General features: G+C 51.8%; 2 protein-coding genes across 2 annotated transcripts; both read right to left on the reverse strand.

The window, feature by feature from the left end:
• Positions 1–6001: 6001 nt before the first annotated feature.
• Positions 6002–6949, reverse strand: LOC140223308 (uncharacterized). Its single transcript, XM_072294952.1, has 2 exons — positions 6614–6949; positions 6002–6541 (listed from the first exon to the last, which is right to left on the reverse strand). The coding sequence occupies exons 1-2, from the start codon at positions 6947–6949 to the stop codon at positions 6002–6004; spliced, it is 876 nt and encodes a 291-aa protein (XP_072151053.1).
• Positions 6950–7733: 784 nt separating this feature from the next.
• On the reverse strand, positions 7734–8433 carry LOC140223352 (protein ALP1-like). Its single transcript, XM_072295054.1, has 2 exons — positions 8262–8433; positions 7734–8179 (listed from the first exon to the last, which is right to left on the reverse strand). Exons 1-2 carry the CDS (start codon positions 8431–8433, stop codon positions 7734–7736), a joined length of 618 nt encoding a protein of 205 aa, XP_072151155.1.
• Positions 8434–19761: the final 11328 nt, after the last annotated feature.

A 19761-nucleotide genomic window follows, 5' to 3' on the forward strand; every position in this document is an offset into this window, starting at 1 on the left:
AACCCCGAGTTTTATACCACAACGCACCTTACTTCATGAAGATAATGAAAGTCTAGAAGCTTGTTTAGGTGAATGTGGTCGAAATGCAATTTACACTTCAATAATAATTCATGTCTTGCATCCTGCATGTGGGAGCATGGAAATTTGAACTATTTGCATATGCATATCGTGTAGAAGTTAATATCGCCGACGGAACCTATGAGCTCCACCCCACGCTGGAGGAGGAACCCACCACAGAGCTACATCACATGGAAGCTAAGCCCGAGCCAGATCAAGACCCCAAAGACCCGCTAACTTTCTCTGAACCTCAAGGCAAGTCCCGGAGCATAACCCAACTTTCTAAAATTATGCAATATATATGTTCTTGTGTCTATGCATTAAGTTCATAGGAGTTGATTGAAAGCTTAGTTGCATAATGTTAGGTACCTATGGTTGAATACTAGCATGATAGGCCGAGTAGTTGCTGTGCTAAATAGGACTCGGTAAAAGTCAAGTGATTTCCTATCACTCGCGAGTTATAAGAGTTGCTTGTTTACTCATACTACAACCATAAGGATGACGAACGGGATCGGAAATGGTTCCAATATGGTGGTTTGCCCCATCTATCTAGTAATGAACTTACTAAGGTCGAAACGTGTCGGTGCTCATGATCAAGTGTTTGAAAGTACTAATCTCATACCTAGTATGGGATGGAGAAGCCTAGTACCTGATTGAACTAGGACGTGGCTTATACTCCTGTTGTCCCTAGAACATAGTTCCCATGGTGCATCATGTGGGTGCATGTGCGGTCACAGTACGGCAGAGGCTGGGACTGTGGAGCATTGCATGCCAAGGGAAGTTTGGCTCTGACACGTGCCTAAGAATTGATGGGGGTGGCTCACAAGTAAAGCTACCCTTCGTGGTGCGCGGATGTCGGGGGATTGGGTTCACCATGCATGGTTAATAAATTCGAATCGATTCATCTACCTCTCACAGTTTGGGACTACTTGATCGCTATGCTGCACTGAGTAAAGATGGAAATGATGGAAATACCTAACTTGATGCTTGCCATTAATTGTTTAAAAACTATGTTTGCTTAGTATAAGTTGCTAATTTAGACTGGTTAATGAACTTAGAACCTGAGCTAAAATATTGAAAGTAAGGATCAACTCTAGATGCTTTTGGCAAAAATAAACCCACAGCCAAAAATCCTGCATAACTAGATGTCGGTGAAGTAGTTATCACCTGTCAGGTCAGTCTTGCTGAGTATTAGTTGCTCAGCCTTGCTTTGGCATAACTTTTTAGATAATGTCAATAGTTTGGCTGCTAGCATCACTTGGCCTACCCAGCTCCCTCCGGGTTGGATGATCGAGTGGGATCGCTCCTCAGACGACGAACAAGCAACCGTTAAGGGGGACGGACAAGCCACAAAGCAATCAAAACAGTGCTGAAAAGCACCAGCATAAGCTGGGCACCCGTGGGGTGTAGCCTCTGACCGCCCGTGTAGTGGACGAACCAAGCTGTATAAGCAGTCAGGGTGCGACCAAGGTGGTCAGCGAAAGTCACAGAGACACAGAGGAGCCGAGGCGAATGTAGGTATACAGAAGCCATAAATATTTAATTATAAATAAGACTTAGCTTGATTCATAGTCGAGTTAGAAAGTTTGGGCTTAGAAGCCCCTACGTGGTCTCAGTCATCGTGGTCGGTGAACAGTTGTTGTTGAAGTGAACGAGCCGTGTTCCCGACTAGTATGTCAAGTCGAGTGTGGGTGTGGAAGTGTCGCTGGAGCGTTGGCGTTGCCGACTCGTCTTAGCCGATCCATTAAGTGATGGCTGGCGCACTCGAGGTGGTCGGCGGTGTTGTCGCTATCAGAATGTTGGTGAAGATGATATCGGTGCCGCCTCATTAATGCCTCCTTCGAGCGCCACAAGCATGCACAAACTTTGACCCATAGGATCCGTCCTCCGGCAAGTCAGCGATATGGAGGATCATGCATGCATCACGTTGGATAAATAACATATTAGAATAAGTTTTGTTCGGTCAAACAAACAAAATAACGCTTGAGATCGGACATAGAAAGAAAATAACAGAAGGGATATTTCCCTGTTCATCTACACATGTTGTAGATTGATTTTTCTTAGCTTGATCGCACAATGAAGATAGGAAGTTGTTGGCGGCAGCCGTGGCAGTTGTCCCATCTTCCGCACATATTGATGACGCGTGACACCGGGCGGTGCTTGGTTGGAGGGAAGCAGGCGGCACGTACAGATTGGAAATAAAACATTAATACGTGATTAGCTTCTACCGATCAAACTGATCTAACACTGATATATTAAGATCGACGCACCCGACCTTTTAATAGATGATGTCGATGACTACCTTTTAGCATGCATTTGGATGGGAGACAATATAGAACGGGATGGTCCCGTTTCAGTTTTCTGGGATGGGACGATCCTATTTCATGTTTGGTTAGAGGGACAGGGGCGTCCCTATTTTTTGTTTGATTTGAGGGATAAACGTGGGATGGGACGATCCCGTTTTCTGTTTGGATCGAGGGACAACTGGTTATGATAACCTCCCACACAAATACGGTGACATTACCTCCTACCTCACCTCGTACCTCTCATACCTTCTTTCTAACAATAATTGCAGCTTTCCTTTTGATATAAATACAACTTTCAATTTTTTGGTTACATAATATATATAGTCCGAATCATATATAATTCATTTACCATCAAATGACATTCATATACAGATGGTATTTACCATACTTCCATTACATCAAATTCATGCCTTACACAAAATAGAAAGTTCAAGGCATACAAGATAGGCCACAGTTAGCAAAACAAATAGGCAAAATTTGCTAGCGGACACTGAAAGTGGTGCTCATTTGCTGGCGGACACCCAAATTGGAGCCTTTTGCTGGAAGACACATTCGTTGTTGTCAATTTTGCTGGAAGACACTTTGCACCGGTTGAGGAGAGAGAATCTTTTTTGTTGGACATCCGGTGCCCCTGACCCATATTTGGGTCGAGCCAGACAAAGCATGCAGCGGCCCGGCCCAGACTCCCGTTGCTAACCACTTTCCCCACCTTCGCTATCTGCGCGACAAAGGAGGCGGCGGCGGGGGCGGCGGCGGCGGCGGCGGCGTGGGTTCAGCGGTGCGGGCGCGGGCACGTGGGTTGTCCACCAAGGGCACTTCGTCGTGCACCATGAGGGGCTGAGGAAGAACGCCACCAGGAAGATGAAGTCCCCTATCGGGAACAACACGCAGAGCCTGGGTTCTCCACCAAGGGCACTTCGATTCAAATGGATTCCAAAAGGGTTAGTGCCTTTTCTTGAACCCTATCTCGCTCGATTTGTATGTGTTACCTGCGGATGCATTAAAAAGACTACATTTTTGAGCTCGTTTAGTTTCGATCTAGTATTTGTTTTGTATTTAGGATGGATCCGACGGCCGCCTGTAGGGTGGCGATTAGAGTTCCTAACTATGTAGAGCATAGACCAGATGGGCTTGATGATTATCATGTAACTGCTAACTTCATGCGTGTGGTGGACAAGGATACCACTAATTGGATAGATTTTAGTGCTATGCTTGCTGAGGAAATAGTTCATGGGAAGGATCAAGCCCTGGAAGTCACTTTCTTTGACAAAACCAAGGATGAGACAGTGCGTATAGATTCTGACTCTGCTTTGCTAGAAGCATTTGAGGTGTATTGGGAGAGTAGAAGGCTGCCATTGACTGTAGATGTTGTTGACACTAGACCTCGATTAGTGCAGCCCCAAGTTTGTCATGCCAATGCATCTGCTGTTACCACACAACAGAGTCAAGTCATGTGTTTGCCAATAGCTATGATTCTTCCTGATGAAAATGTCATTCCTGATGGTAATGTGAACCCTAATGAAAATGTCACTCCTGATGGTAATGTGAACCCTGATGATGGTGATCGCAATGCTGATGACGACTGGGGAGAGTCAGATGAAGTTGAGTATGTTGGAGTAGATGATGAGAGAAACAAGTACAAGGATCTGTTGGTTGATGGTGCTGAGGAGGACTGTGATTACTACCCTTGCTCTGACCCAGAAGATGATGACCCACTTTTTGTGGATGATGAGGAGGGCTGTGAGAGTGTGGTGCATGTGACTGACATAGATAACCCTAAGATAGTTGTTGGTGTTACATTTGAAGATGGTTATTGTTTTAAAAGGTGTATTAGGCAATATGCTGTGCTGAATGAAGTTGAACTTGCAGTTCCATATAGTGAGTCAAGGAGGTTCAGAGCATATTGTAAGGCCAAGAAGTGCAGGTGGAGGATTTATGCAGCTCAGTGTCAAGATGGGAGGACATGGCAGGTATGTGTTGTAGCTCAGAGCATATTGTAAACCCCTATTCATTCTTTGTTGACAACTAACTGTTGAGTCTTTTTTTGTTGATTGTTGCAGAATAGAAAGTTGCCACATCCAAGGGGAAACAACCCAATAAGAAAGGCAAAGCAACTCCTGCTTAGCTTGCATCTCCTACAAAAGATACACAATATGTGATCAATGACACAACATGTCTTGTCTTTGTGTTTTCCAAATTTTTAGCTGACTATTAACAAGCTGTTACATTATGCAGGGTTCCACATTCTCCGGTCACTAGGAGCCAAGCAAAACACCAAGTGACATCCAGTCCAAGGATAATGACTAGGAGTCAGGCTATCTCACAGCTGACCTTTTGATGACCAAGTGACTTGTGATTTGTGATGACCTTTTGTATTTTAACAAGCTGTTACCAAGTGACTTGTATGACCTTTTGTATTTTATAACTTGTGATGTATTGAACTTGGTATCCTGATGAATTCAACTTGGTATTGTAATGACCATGATCATGTAATGATGGTGATGTATTGAACTTGGTATTGTAATGAATTCAACTTGGTATTGTAATGAATTCAACTTGTGATGTAATGAATTCAACTTGTGATGTAATGAATTCCGTTGGCAAAGTTAGATAACTGGCCCATTCCATTCATTTTACAGATAATAGCAAAGTTCATGCATTCTTATACAACATGCACATGGCAATAAAGTTGACAACTCCTAGAAACACATTGGCCACATTCATCCACCTATTCACTCTCTCCTCTCCAGCTATGCTACTCATAGCCACCCTCTGAGCAGATACTACATTGGTCAGGTTCAATAGAGCCGTCTCCACCTCCTTCATGCCTGCCATCAATCCTGCAACATCCCCAGCAGCATCTTCTGGGCTCATTGGCTTCCACATGAAGAAGGCACACTTGTCGCTGCCCTGCTCAGGATCAAGAACAGAAGCTTGGGATGAACCCTAGCTGCGAATTTGACACCGCCCAAATGGACCCCAAATCAATGAAGATAACTTACCCAATCTCGATTCCTACAAGTATAGAACTGCTTCAATGGATTGTTTAGGGTTCTGGAGGTCCGCTCCACAACGGTCGGTGTCCTGCAGAACGGGCACAGTGTCTGAGCATCTCACGCTCCTCGCGACCGCGCAGATGCACTAGAGGAGGAAGCAGTGCCCGAGCCTATCGTCATCCATCCTCTGCTTGCCCTATCCGGTCATAGACGCCCGCGCCCGTGCCACCAAACCCACGCCGCCGCTGCCGCCGCACCCGCCGCCGCCACCTCCTTTGTCGCGCAGATAGCGAAGGTGGGGAAAGTGGTTAGCAACGGGAGTCTAGGCTGGGCCGCCGCTTGCTTTGTCTGGCTCGACCCAAATATGGGTCAGGGGCATCGGATGTCCAACAAAAAAGATTCTCTCTCCTCAACCGGTGCAAAGTGTCTTCCAGCAAAATTGACAACAACGAATGTGTCTTCCAGCAAAAGGCTCCAATTTGGGTGTCCGCCAACAAATGAGCACCACTTTCAGTGTCCGCTAGCAAATTTTGCCAAAGAAATATGACAAAAGAGATGTTACAACTATCAGGTGTAACAAACATGGCCTAGTTAGCAAAAGAAAGCTTTACCACTATCACTAGTTGTATGTTCCAAAGCACCCTACTGTCCAGGGAACCTCTCATTAACAAACATAGCCATCCAACGAAACTGGTGCTCAAATGGAAGGCCATAGAAAGCTTTACCAGTAAGAGGATTGGCCACTAGATGAGCATAGTACGTCGATATCTGAAGATCATTAAAGCCTGAAACTGAAAGGCTATTCACTTTGGCAAAGAGATCTTCTGGTAGCTCATTGTTTGATTTAGCAACCTGCATTATAGCCATGGCAAGCTTGTCACCAACTTTGTTGAACGCACCAATCAGTCCATCCTCTTCACTTTCAACAATCTTGGTCCTCTTGTTAGGTCTTGCATTAGATGTTGCCCCTTCCTCAAAAGCACTGCTAGGATCATCTCTTGTACCATTTGCAGCCCCATCTTCATTTGCAGCCCCATCTTCAGTGTCATCATCTTCTGTACCAAGAGGAGCACTTGAATCCTTTGCAAACTTGCCTGTAGCCATATCCTTCCCAAAGATTGTTTCCATCTCAGCATAGTTCTCAAGAGGCTTGTTTAAATACTCAGCATCAGCCTTGTGATCCTATAATGCAATAGAAATCAGTATGAAAAATATGATAAGAACAAGACCACAAAACGATAGAAACTAGATTACGTGCACATGGCCATTGTAGTGCTCCTCGTCAAGGGTGATGATGTAGTTATCTTCATCAAATCTAGATGCACTCAAGCTCTTGAGTCTTGTTATCTTGTCCCACTTTCTTTGCCATGTCTTCAGATGATTCTTAATCTGCTCACCATTGAGTGTAGTGTTGAATTTTTCATTGACAGCTCTAGCACATGCATTAAAATAGACCTTTTTGAAGCCCTTTCCTGTTTTAACACCACTAGCAACCACATTGGCAAGATTTTTTAGCATGAAAGTGGACATTGGTGCTGTCGAGGCAGCCACACCAGTACCTCTCCCAAGTCCCTTGACATGGCCATCCATTGCCTGCCATGAACAAAAAAATAGCAAGCATTGTATGTCAGTCCCTCGACATGGCTGTCCAACTCCTGAGCCTTTTTACTGCAATCTGTTTATGCAAAAGAGCCCACATGAATGATATTGTCCAAATCAGCACAAACCACTTGGCTCGCTACATATATTTCCATGACTCCAGGGCACAATAAAAAAGATCAGTAGGAGAACTACAACTACACAATAAACAATAGCCACATGAGAAGGATGCTGGTGGTACATGATCCTGAAATAACCAAAGCCACATGTGGTACATTTCAGTTAGCATAGCTATATTCTCTGGAGCATCAGAAAAATTATAAGTGGCAAGCAATTTAGCAATACACGTCAAAAGTAAAAGCTTCACGATATATAGCAGAAAAGCAACCGATATACGATATACAATTGTAAATAAGCTTATCACACATCCTTAAGATTTGATAATGCAAATGACAATAACAAGCATGCAGCAGTAACCTCTAAAATTTTACATTTTACAGCACCTCAGAAATGTAAAGATCAATTGAAATGCAACTAGCAAGCACAACACTTCTGAATGTTTTTTCCTTTGAAAACAAGAAGTCACAAACCAGTACACTATAGAAGTTTCTGGTTATGCCAATACACTATACCCAACTCCATCCTCCTCAATAATCAATATGAAAAATATTATCATGTCCATACAATTGAAATATAGCAACAATATGTCAATACAACACAAATAAAACAAGAAAAATACTTGTGAAACTGAAATACATCAACAAACTAGTGGGTACTAATTAATATTGTTGTTTTGATAGTCTGCCCACATATGATCAGCAATGCTTTGCCTGAAATTAACCATCTCGGTATGCTCACTTGCTTGTCCACTGTATGTTGTAGCATGGTTATAACTTGGCAAATTATTTTCTTCCATGAAGAACTCATCAATTCCATCTTGTATGATCCAAATGTGAATGATGCAGCAAGCAACAACAATGTCTACTTGAGTCGGGAAAGGAAAGAAAGGAGAGGCATCATCTAGAATTTTGAATCTTCTCTTTAGACACCCAAATGCACGCTCAATTGTCATACGAAGAGATGAGTGCCTAAGGTTGCATAGCTCCTTGTAGTTTTGTACAGGATTATTCCCCCACTCATTCAAGTGGTAACGAACACCACGAAAAGGGGGCAAGAATCCTGGTTTTGCTCCATATCCGGCATCAACTAGGAAGAATTTCCCTAAAATGTGATGGAAATTTGATCATATTTCTATTATATCAACAATTCATATGGAGAATTTGATATGCTATTAGTGTATTACCTTGTGGCACTCGAAGTCCATTCTCACGCTCCAAAGCATCTTGTAATACTAGTGCATCATGTGCTGTCCCCTCCCAACCAGCTAATACATAGGTGAACCGGAGATCAAAATCTACAGCAGCCATTACATTTTGAGAGGCATATGACTTCCTACCACGAAAGGATAGCTCCATATCCTTAGGAACAGAGGCTCTTACTATTGGGATACGAGGTAGGCTACACTAGCGCAAATCAAAAAAATTTCTACCGCGTAAACCAAGAAAACTGCCGTATAAGGATCACGGGATTACCACTCGACGCACTACTGGTGCGGAAGATGTAGATTCGCCTCGATGCAGCGAAGTTGATCAACGTAGTCGTACGTAGTCGATCACGTCGACGTCCAGCAGTCCCTTAGCAGCTCGTCCACGTGCAGCAAGATCTCCCTCGTGCCGCGGCTCGTCGTGGCTCGTCGGCGGCTCATCGTGGCTCGTCGGCGTCTCGTCCAAGTGCTGCAGGCACAACACCTCCAAGGTATCCACACGTGCAGGGAGGAAGCGTCGCAAGCCGGACTGCTAGATCCGTGAGTTGCAACAGGCGAGGGCGTGGGAGGCGCGGCAGATGAGTTTTGCCAAAAAGGTGTGAACCCTAGGGCGCCCCCACCCCTCTATTTATAGAGGTTCCTAACGGGCCTCTGGGTCCGAGGCCTATTAGTACTTCTAAGCCTAATCCAACTCGGATCACATCCGAATTGGGCTTCCAGCCCCTTAAGTGTGTGACCCTATGGGTTCGGATATGTATAGACATGGCCCGAGTACTCCTACTCGGTCCAATAGTCGGTAGCGGCCTCTAGCAAGACGTGCCAACTCCTATACGCACACAAAGATCATATCAGATGAACCATCACAACATTATATACATGCTATTCCCTTTGCCTCACAATATTTGGTCTAGCTTCAAGCCAACCGCTCATTCTCGATCCTGTCATTCGGAATCCCTTTGTAGGTTAACTCTTAACCGTACGTAGCATGGCCATGCATTTTCGGATCCGATCACTCGAGGGGCCCAGAGATATCACTCTCAATCAGAGAGGGGCAAATCCCATCTTGATTGACCATGTCTCACAGCATGCTTCTTGACAAACCCGAAAGCTACCTTTATAACTACCCTGTTACGGCGTAGCGTTTGATAGCCCCTAAGTAGGTCGATCCACATCTTGAATACATGCGACAATCTCAGGTCTAAGGACAAAGCGTATATGTTATTTAAAGAGAGAACTACTTCTCGTGTTGGGTCAGTCCTAGCACATGTCTCCACATGTGCCCACATTATTAGTTCAACATCTCCATGTCCATGACTTGTGAAACATAGTCATCAACTAATACATGTGCTAGTCTAATATTCATGTGTGTCCTCACATGAACTCCGACTAGGGACAACTTTAGAATAACCATACAAGTAAAGAGTTTCACACACAATTCACATAATTGCAAATCAATTCAAGTAGCCTTTAATGGATATTCAATGAACACAATATAAATCATGGATATAAATGGAATATCATCATCTCTATGATTGCCTCTAGGGCATACCTCCAACACTTACATGTGTACCATCGATGGCTCCAATACCATCCTTAAAGTCAGGATCCTCAGGATGGGATCAGAGTGTTCTGTGCGCTTGGGGGGTGTCTGTTGTGTTGTCTTAGGGGCTCTTCAGAAAACTCTAAGACAACACAACAGACACCCCCCAAGCGCACAGAACACTCTGATCCCATCCTGAGGATCAGTGCACGCCCAAGAGACCTGGGATCAGCTCCCTCTCTCGCACTCCTGTAACCCCTACTACAGAACCCCGCGCGGGCAACACGAGCTGCTCCGGACACTGGACGTAGGGTATTCCTTTGCCCGAACCAGTATAAACCCCGTGTCTCCCGCGCCACCATCTCAAGCCTTACGCGCATAAAAGAAATTTACTAGTCTAAGTCTTGATCCGCTAATCTTGACAACGACAGTTGGCACGCCAGGTAGGGGACCTTTGCGCGTACAACACCGGCTTGAGATGGCTAGCCACGACGCCAGCTTCGCCCTAGGCTCCCTAATCCGCTTCGGGAGTCTGGACTTCCTCGCCACCGGGGAGGGGATCGAGCTGATCCCTCTCCTCATCTTGCCCGCTCGCCCCACCATTCCCGGTTCCGCCGCTGGGATAACGGCGAGCGGCCAAGCGCGCGCCGGACGGCCTCCCTCAGAGGAGCGGCTCTTCGGCTGCGCAATGCCTCGGCGACCTACAGTCGTCTCTTGGTGCGGTCCATGACCGCGTCGCCCGCGAGCAACAAGCTAGTGGGCGTAGCGAGGACAATTTCTGACACCAGCTCCAACAGCGGGAGTCACCACCCCTCGCGCGAGTGCCTCGTGATCGACGTGCACTCCGAGGGGTCCAATGACGATGGCGCTGAAGGGAGACAGAGGACTCCCCCACCGTGCACCGCGGCTACAACCGGAGCAATCGCAAAGGCCCTGGTGCGACCTCAACAGCCGAAGGCGCGAGCGGCACCCCGCCAGGAGGTCGAGCGCCCCCGCAACGAAGGCGGGGCACGACAACGGGTGCGCGACGTCCAGCAGCGCATCTGCGCGGATGAAGAGCGCCCTCAGCTCTTCGCCCACGCCAGCCAGAACATTGCTGCTGCAGCGGCCCTACTCCAACGACTCCTCGAGCCGGTGACGCCTGAGGAGCGTCAGGCGTGCCAGGAGGTACGCAACCTACTCGAGTGCGCCGCCGTCCAGCAGGCGGAAAGCTCCGCATCCCGGCGACGCGGGCGAACGTCAGCAGGGCGGCACCCACCGTACCCCCGGAGAGGCGGGGGGGAGTCCGTTCATCAACCTCCCCCTAGGGCGAACCAGGCCGCGCCCACTCGACGGACACCGCCACCCGCAGGAGGCGGGGCTCAGTCCGTTCACCGGCGCGTCAACCCCATTCGTGACGCCCGCGACACCCTGGACACGCGGAGGCGCTCCCGCGTGGACAGGGAAGAGGGGGCTGATCGCGGCTACCACGTCCACCACGGCGGCCACTACGACAGCGGAGAAGACCGCAGCCTGAGCCCCGACCCGGCAGGATCCCGGGCCTTCTCCGCGCGCATCCTGAACGCGCTGTTCCTGCCGCGCTTCAGGCAGCCAACGAATGTGGCCAAATACTTGGGGGAGACGAACCCCGAACTATGGCTCAGCGACTACCGGCTTGCATGCCAGGCCGGTGGGGCGGACGATGACCTATTCATCATCTGCAATCTACCACTCTTTCGGGCCGACTCAGCGTGAGCCTGGCTAGAACATATCCCTTTGGGATGGATCCGCAGCTGGAACGACTTGAAGGAGATATTCATGGGAAACTTTCAAGGCACATACGTGCGCCCTGGCAATTCCTGGGACCTCCGGAGCTGCCGCCAAGGGTCAGACGAGTCCCTTCGGGACTATATCCGACGCTTCTCCCGGAAGCACACCGAGATCTCCAACATCGCGGACGCTAACGTCATAGCGGCTTTTCTGGCAGGAACCTCCTGCTGGCCCCTCATCCATGAGCTGGGGCGTCGAGGCCTGCGGACCATGGAGGAGCTCCTCGACATCACCACCAGCTTCGCCTCGGGCGAAGAGGCTGTCGGGGCGATCTTCGATTGCTCCAAAGGCAAAGCGAAGCGGGAGGAGGACACCGACGAGGGCACCTCCAACCACCAGCAGAAGAAGAAGAACAAGCAACAGCACGAGCCACCCCTCCTGGCCGCGGTCAAGCGCAAACGGGGACAACCGCCTCCGAAAGGCACCCCCGGCTTCTTCGACAAGCTCCTTGAGGGACTGTGCACGAACCACGAGTTCCCCGTGAAGCACGCCAATAAAAACTGCAACCTCATGAAAAGGTACTTTGTAGGCAACCCGGTGAAGGGCGACCGGAGATGGAAGCCCGACGAGGAGAAGAAGGATGGTGAAGAGAAGGAAGACGGCTTCCCCAAGGTGGACGGCTGCTTCATGATCTTCGGCGGCCCGGCGGCATACGATTCCAAGCACCGTCAAAAGCTGGAGCGCCGCGAGGCCTACGCGGCCGAACCCGCCACTCCAGCCTTCCTCGACTGGTCAGGATCCGCCATCACCTTTGACCGGTCCGACCACCCAGGGCGCGTCCTGCAGCCAGGACGCTACCCTCTCATTGTCAACCCCGTCGTCGGCACGACGCGCCTCACCAAGGTGCTCATGGACGGAGGCAGCGGTCTCAACATCCTCTACGCCGAGACCCTCGACACCATGGGGATTGATCGCTCCCGCCTCTGCCCCAGCATGGCACCATTCCACGGCGTTGTGCCGAGGAAACAGGCAATGCCTCTCGGGCAAATCGACTTGCCCGTCACCTTCGGGACCCCTTCCAACTACAGGAAGGAGGTCCTCACCTTCGAGGTGGTAGGTTTCCGCGGAACCTACCACGCCATCTTGGGGCGGCCGTGCTACGCCAAGTTCATGGCCATCCCCAACTACACCTACCTCGAGCTCAAGCTACCGGGGCCCAACGGGATCATCACTGTCGGCACGTCTTTCCAAAAGGCGTACGAGTGCAACGTAGAGTGCTGCGAGTACGCCGCGGCCATCACCCTCACGGAAGATTCGGCGGTCCAGCTCGCGGAAGGCGCCGAGGACCAACCCGACTCCAAGCAGTCGGCCACCTCCTTCGAGGCCACCGAAGGCGTCAAGGAGGTGCTCCTCGACCCCAGCAGCTGCGACGGGTGGACCGTGCGGATCGGCGCTACCCTATCTCCCAAATAGGAAAGCGCGCTCGTCGACTTCCTCCGTGCGAACAGTGACGTTTTTGCGTGGAAACCCTCGGACATGCCCGGCATTCCGAGGGAAGTCGCCGAGCACTCCTTGAACATCAAGGCCGGCTCCAAGCCAGTAAAGCAAGGTCTACGCCGCTTCAACGAGGAGAGGCGCAAGGCTATCGGCGAGGAGCTCCAGAAGCTTTTGGCGGCCAGATTCATCAAGGAAGTGTACCACCCTGAGTGGCTAGCTAACCCTATTCTTGTACGAAAAAAGAACGGGAAATGGAGGATGTGTGTCGATTATACCGGTCTCAACAAGGAATGCCCAAAGGATCCGTTTCCTTTGCCACGCATAGATCAGATAGTCGACTCAACCGCCGGACGCGAAACCCTCAGCTTCCTCGACGCATATTCCGGCTACCATCAGATCGCGATGAAAGAGTCCGACCAGCTCGCTACCTCTTTCATCACCCCCTTCAGCCCCTACTGCTACGTTAAGATGCCATTCGGCCTCAAGAACGCCGGGCTACGTTCCAGTGATGCATGCTGAAGTGTTTCAGGGACCTCATCGGGCGGACCGTAGAGGCTTATGTCGACGACATCGTAGTCAAATCCAAAAAGGGCGACCAGCTCGTCCCCGACCTCGAACTAGCCTTCGAAAGGCTGAGGGACAAGCGTATTAAACTCAATCCCGAAAAATGCGTTTTTGAGGTTCCGAGGGGCATGCTGCTGGGATTTATTGTCTCCGTGCGGGGCATCGAAGCTAATCCGGAGAAGATAGTGGCATCAACAACATGGGGCCGATCCGAAATATAAAAGGGGTCCAGCGCATCACGGGATGCTTGGCAGACCCTGAGCCGCTTCATCTCGCGCCTCGGCGAACGGGGGCTCCCTCTCTACCGACTCCTGAAGAAGACTGACCATTTCGAGTGGATCGCTGAGGCCTAGGAGGCACTGGACCGGCTCAAGGACCTCCTGACGAAGGCCCCAATCCTAGTCCCACCAACAGACGGCGAGCCCCTCCTGCTTTACATCGCAGCAACCACCCAGGTGGTTAGCGCAACCCTAGTGGTGTAACGGGAAGAGGAGGGACACTCCCTCAAGGTGCAGCGCCCGGTGTATTTCGTGCGAGGTCTTGTCTGAATCCAAGGCACGCTACCCACAGATCTAGAAGCTCATCTACACCATCCTCATCACGAAGAGGAAGCTGCGCCACTACTTCACCTCCCACCTGGTAACGGTGGTTTCGTCGTTCCCTCTCAGCGAAGTGATCCGAAACCAGGACGCCACGGGATGGATCGCGAAGTGGGCACTTGAGCTCATGGACCAAGGCATCACCTATGCCCCCCACACCGCCATCAAGTCCCAGGTACTAGCCGATTTTGTAGCAGAGTGGACAGAGTACTGGATAATGTACTTCGACGGATCATTGATGAGGACACGCACCGGAGCGGGCCTCGTCTTCGTCTCTCCTCTAGGCGTGCACATGAGGTACATGATCTGCCTCCACTTTCCTGCATCTAATAATGTTGCCGAGTACGAGGCCCTCCTTAATGGGCTTCGCATCGCTATCGAGCTGGGCATCCGGCGGCTGGACGTCCGGGGCGACTCTCAGCTGGTCGTCAAGCAGGTCATGAAGGAGTGGAGCTGCCATGACCCCAAAATGGTAGCTTACTGCAACAAAGTTTGCAAGCTTGAAGACAAGTTCGATGGACAAGAGCTCAACCACGTCGCAAGGTGTTTCAACGAGGCAGCCGACGAGTTGGCAAAGGCAGTGTCCGGTCGAAAACCCATACCCGACGGTGTCTTCGTCAGCGACCAGTTCAAGCCCTCAATCCGCTCCCAAGAGCCGGAGAAGGTCGGCGATGCGCCACCTCCCCCGAGCTCGGGCCCCGACCCGGGAGAGGTCGACGACACGCCACCCACAGGGGTCGACAACGCCTCACCTGCCGCGGACTTGAAGGCCGACCCCAAGGTCATGGAAATCGATGCAGACCCAGCAGCGGGGCCCGACCCCCCGCCCGACTGGAGAACCCCGTACCTCGACTACCTCGTCCGCGACACGCTCCCGGCGAACAAGACGGAGGTGCGCAGGATTGCACGCCGCGCTAAATCCTTTGCCATCATCGACCAGGAGCTCTACAAGAGAAGCCACACCGGCATCCTCCAGCGTTGCATCCTCATCGAGCAGGGAAAGGAACTGATCCAGAACATCTACGCTGGAGCCTACGGCCATCACGCCGCGTCGAGAACCCTCATTGGCAATGCCTTCCGGCAGGGTTTCTACTAGCCCACGGCAGTTGCCGATGCCACCCACGTGGTCCGCACCTGCGAGGGGTGCCAATCCTTCGCGCACCAAACTCATCTGCCTGCGCAAGCGCTCCAGACCATCCCCATCATGTGGTCCTTCGCGGTCTGGGGGCTGGATCTCGTCGGGCCCTTCAAGAAAGCGCCCGGGGGCTTCACCCACCTGCTTGTCGCCATCGACAAGTTCTCCAAGTGGATCGAAGCACGACCGATCACGCAAATCAAGTCCGAGCAGGCGGTGCAATTCTTACTGACATCATCCATCGCTTCGGAATCCCCAACTCCATCATCACGGACAACGGCACGCAGTTCACTAGAAAGAGGTTTCTCCAGTTCTGCGACGGCCACCACATCCAAGTGGACTGGTCGGACATGGCACATCCCCGCACGAACGGGCAGGTTGAACGAGCCAACAGCATGATACTCTAGGGTCTCAAGCCACGGATCTTCGACCACCTCAAAAAGTTCGACAGCCGGTGGGTCGCGGAGCTTCCCACAGTCCTTTGGAGTCTGAGAACAACCCCCAGTCGGGCGACAGGCTTCACCCCATTCTTCATGGTCTACAGATCCGAGGCCATCTTGCCCACCGACCTGGAGTACAGATCGCTGAGGGTCAGGGCATATGACGAACGAGGGAACCAGGCATCGCTCGAAGACGCACAAGATCAAGGCACGCGATGTGGCCTTGCTGCACTCGGCCAAGTACCAGCTGGCCTTACGACGCTACCACAGCCGCAAGGTGCAGGGCCGAGCCTTCAACGTCGGCGACCTAGTGCTCCGTCTCGTCCAGGACAACAGGGGTCGGCACAAGCTGACCCCTCCGTGGGAAGGTCCCTTCACCGTCGTGCAGGTACTGCGGCCAGGCACCTACAAGCTGGCGACTCCCGATGGACAGACCTTCAGCAACGCTTGGAACATAGAACAACTAAGATGTTTCTACCCCTAGCTTTCATTTCCAAGTTTTGTACATAGACACTTCTGTACATTTAAAAATTTTACGGAAAAAAGAATTTTGAGTTGGTTCCATTCATGTTTCACTTCGAACTCAGGGATATCCGACCCTGGCTCTGCCTCAGGGCCACATATCCCTCGGGGGCTATCAGGGGCTCCGACCTAAGCCACTTGACACCCTCTCAAAATGCTTTCTCTTTCCGAGATGACCCTCTTTCCGAACTTTTGGGCATGAAAAGGAGAAAGTGCTCGAACGATGTTCAGGCAAGATTGATCGGACTGCGAAAAAACCTACGCCCTAGCGGCTATGGTGCCTTCGCTCATCAAAGCTTACTAACACAACCAACGACATGCTCTAAACTTTCCAAGTCTGAAAAACAAGAAAGAGGATCGAAAACTTTCTCATGACAATTTATAGAAAAGGCCTCTATGGCCATCACAAAATAAGTCTGAAACTAATGTATTTACATCTTGGGCGCCAGCCCGATACAGTTAACTCGTCCGAGGATCTTCGGGAGGGACGGCTTCATCCTCCAGGAGCTTCGCCAAGGCCTCCGCTGGGTTGAGCACCGACACGTCGATCTCGTCCAGCTCAGCCTCGGAGTAGCCGATGGCGTACCCCCCGCTCATCCCGGCGAAGTTGATGCCGGAGTAGTAGGAGCCGAAGACCCCGAAGGCTCGCCTCACGCCGGTGTGGAGCGCTTCCACGGCAATCTCGCAGGCCCAGCGGTACGTCCCAAGGACACGAGTCGCCAGCGCCGAGGCCGTCGTAGACTGCCGGGGATACATCCCCAGTACCCGCAAGGAAGGAAGAAGTCAGACTCCTACTAGGATTCCCCTGTAATCCGACTAGGACTAGTCCCATGTACTCCTACTAGGACTCCTCCTTGTAATCCGACTAGTACTCTGCCCCCTGTAGTATATAAAAGAGGGCAGGGGTACCTAGCTCGGCAGGTCATACCTCAACACCCAAGCCCAGGACACACCAAAAACACACGAGAACAACTCCAGTTCATCAAATACAAACCAACACACAGGACGTAGGGTATTACGCGATCTAGCGGCCCGAACCTGTCTAAATCGTGTTCCTTGCGTCACCATTGATTCCTTGATTCTCGATGACCCTTACCACATAAAAGACCTCCAAGGGTACCCCCTAGGCGGGTTGCCGGTCTAAAACACCGACAGCTGGCGCGCTAGGTAGGGGGACTCGTCGAGTTTCTCAGTGCAAACTCAATGCATGATCGTCATCAAGCCCATCTTCGCTATTGAAGCGGGCGCAACCTTCCTTTTTGGATCCTGGCTCTGCATCACCGACGGCGCCGGATCGTTCCGGCACCAGATCGTTAATTCTGACGGCAACCTCGGGTTCCATCGCGATTCGAACTCGAACTTCGACGGCGACTCCGGGTTCGACTACAACTTGGAGTCCGACGGCGAATCTGGGTCCAACTACGACTCGAAGTCTGACAGCGACTGAGTTTGACTACAACTCGAAAGTCCGACTACATCGCAAGCTCGCCGACGACTACGGGCGGCTCGCCGATGATTTCATCGACTATGTCGTAGGCACGCCGACAACTTCAGCCAAGCATGGTCTACGCTCAAAACGCACCCTTGTCTCGGGGTCTTGGATAAGTCCGACCCTGTAAGCCGGGGGTCGGGCGATTCGAAGCCTTGCGGCAAGGGGTCGGGCGCATCCGACCCTGGGACCAAGGGTCGGGCGAGGCGGAGTTCCACCCTCAAAGGGTCGGGCGAGGCGGAGTTCCACCCTCAAAGGGTCGAGCGCATCCGACCTCGGGACCAAGGGTCGGGAGCATCCGACCCCGGGACCAAGGGTCGGGCGAGGTGGAGTTCCACCCTCAAAGGGTCAGGCGCATCCGACCCCGGGACCAAGGGTCGGGCGAGGCGGAGTTCCATCCTCAAAGGGTCGGGCATGTCCGACCCCGGGACCTTGGGTCGGGCGAGACGGAATGAACTACTCCTCGCCCACGTCAAGACAACCACGACCCGCAAGGAAGGAAGAAGTCAGACTCCTACTAGGATTCCCCTGTAATCCGACTAAGACTAGTCCCGTGTACTCCTACTAGGACTCCTCCTTATAATCCGTCTAGTACTCTGCCCCCTCTGGTATATAAAGGAGGGCAGGGGTACCTAGCTCGGCAGGTCATACTCAACACCCAAGCCTAGGACACACCAAAAACACACGAGAACAACTCCAGTTCATCAAATACAAACCAACACATAGGACGTAGGGTATTACGCGATCTAGCATCCCGAACCTGTCTAAATCGTGTTCCTTGCATCACCATTGATTCCTTGATTCTCGACGACCCTTACCGCATAAAAGACCTCCTAGGGTACCCCCTAGGCGGGTGTTCACCGACACAGACAACGCGAACAGCATCCCGCAGGTCGCCGTGTTCACCGCGCTTCGCGTCAAGCAACTCCCTCAACCGGGCGAGCTCGCCTGCAAGGACCACCCAGAAGGACCCGCCAAATCAAAAATCACCATGACATCACAAAGACGAAGGAATAAACATGGTCATACCTTCGGACTGGACCTTCAGCTAGCGCTCCTGGTCGAGCCCCTGAGCCATGGAGGCCTGAAGCTCCCATGCTTGCACCTGGAGCTAGCTAACCTACGCCCCAAGGTTGGCCGCCACCTTCTCGGCCTCCTCCTTCCAGACCTTCTCGGCGTCCCGGTCCTGCCAGGCCTTCTGCCGCTCGCGCCGGATGCGCTCGACGGTCTTCTGAAGGGCCTCATGCTCCCCCTTTAGCCGCGCGATCTCCTCGGTGTTGTGACGGGCCTTTTCAGCAGTGGCCTGGAACTCCTCGCGGTCGCAGCGAGCCCTCTCGGCGATGACCTGAAACTTGGCCTCCGCCCACCGCGCGTCCTCCTGCGCCGCCTGTTCGCGCCTCCGCAGGTCGTCGATGACCTGCTGGCCGGCGGCGACCTGCATGGTCAGCTCCCGGTCTGCTGCCTGTCCAAGTTGAAGCGCTCCTAGAGCCCCCGCTCGAGCCGGAGGAAATTGGATTTTCCCCGGCTGCATTCTTGGAGAGCCTGCAAGACAGTACGCCATCAGGGGTAAAGCAACGGGAGGAAAACAACTGTCAACAGAGAAAATACCGTACCTGGCCACCGGGGAAGATGACGCCGTCCAACTCCCCCAACGCCGAAGACAGAGCCGCGCGGACGTTAGCGAGTCCGCCCTGCAGCACCTGCCACTTCTCCCATTCCTTGGTGTCGTCCAACGTAAAGAGGGGTCTCTGCGGGTCTTCACGAGATGACCAACGCAGGATGGACCCGCTTCACGCCTTGGGAACGGGAGTGGTCGAGGCACGGGCGGGGGCCGACCCTGACAACGCCGTCAAGACGGGCACCACCATCCTGGAAGCCACCGGGCTCACCGACGGTCCCGGCGCATGCACCCCCACCCCCATCGAGGCCGCCGCAGGTGCCGCC

This window comes from Setaria viridis, chromosome 7 (genome assembly GCF_005286985.2).
Source record: "Setaria viridis chromosome 7, Setaria_viridis_v4.0, whole genome shotgun sequence".
In the NCBI taxonomy this organism is placed as follows: Eukaryota; Viridiplantae; Streptophyta; class Magnoliopsida; order Poales; family Poaceae; genus Setaria; species Setaria viridis.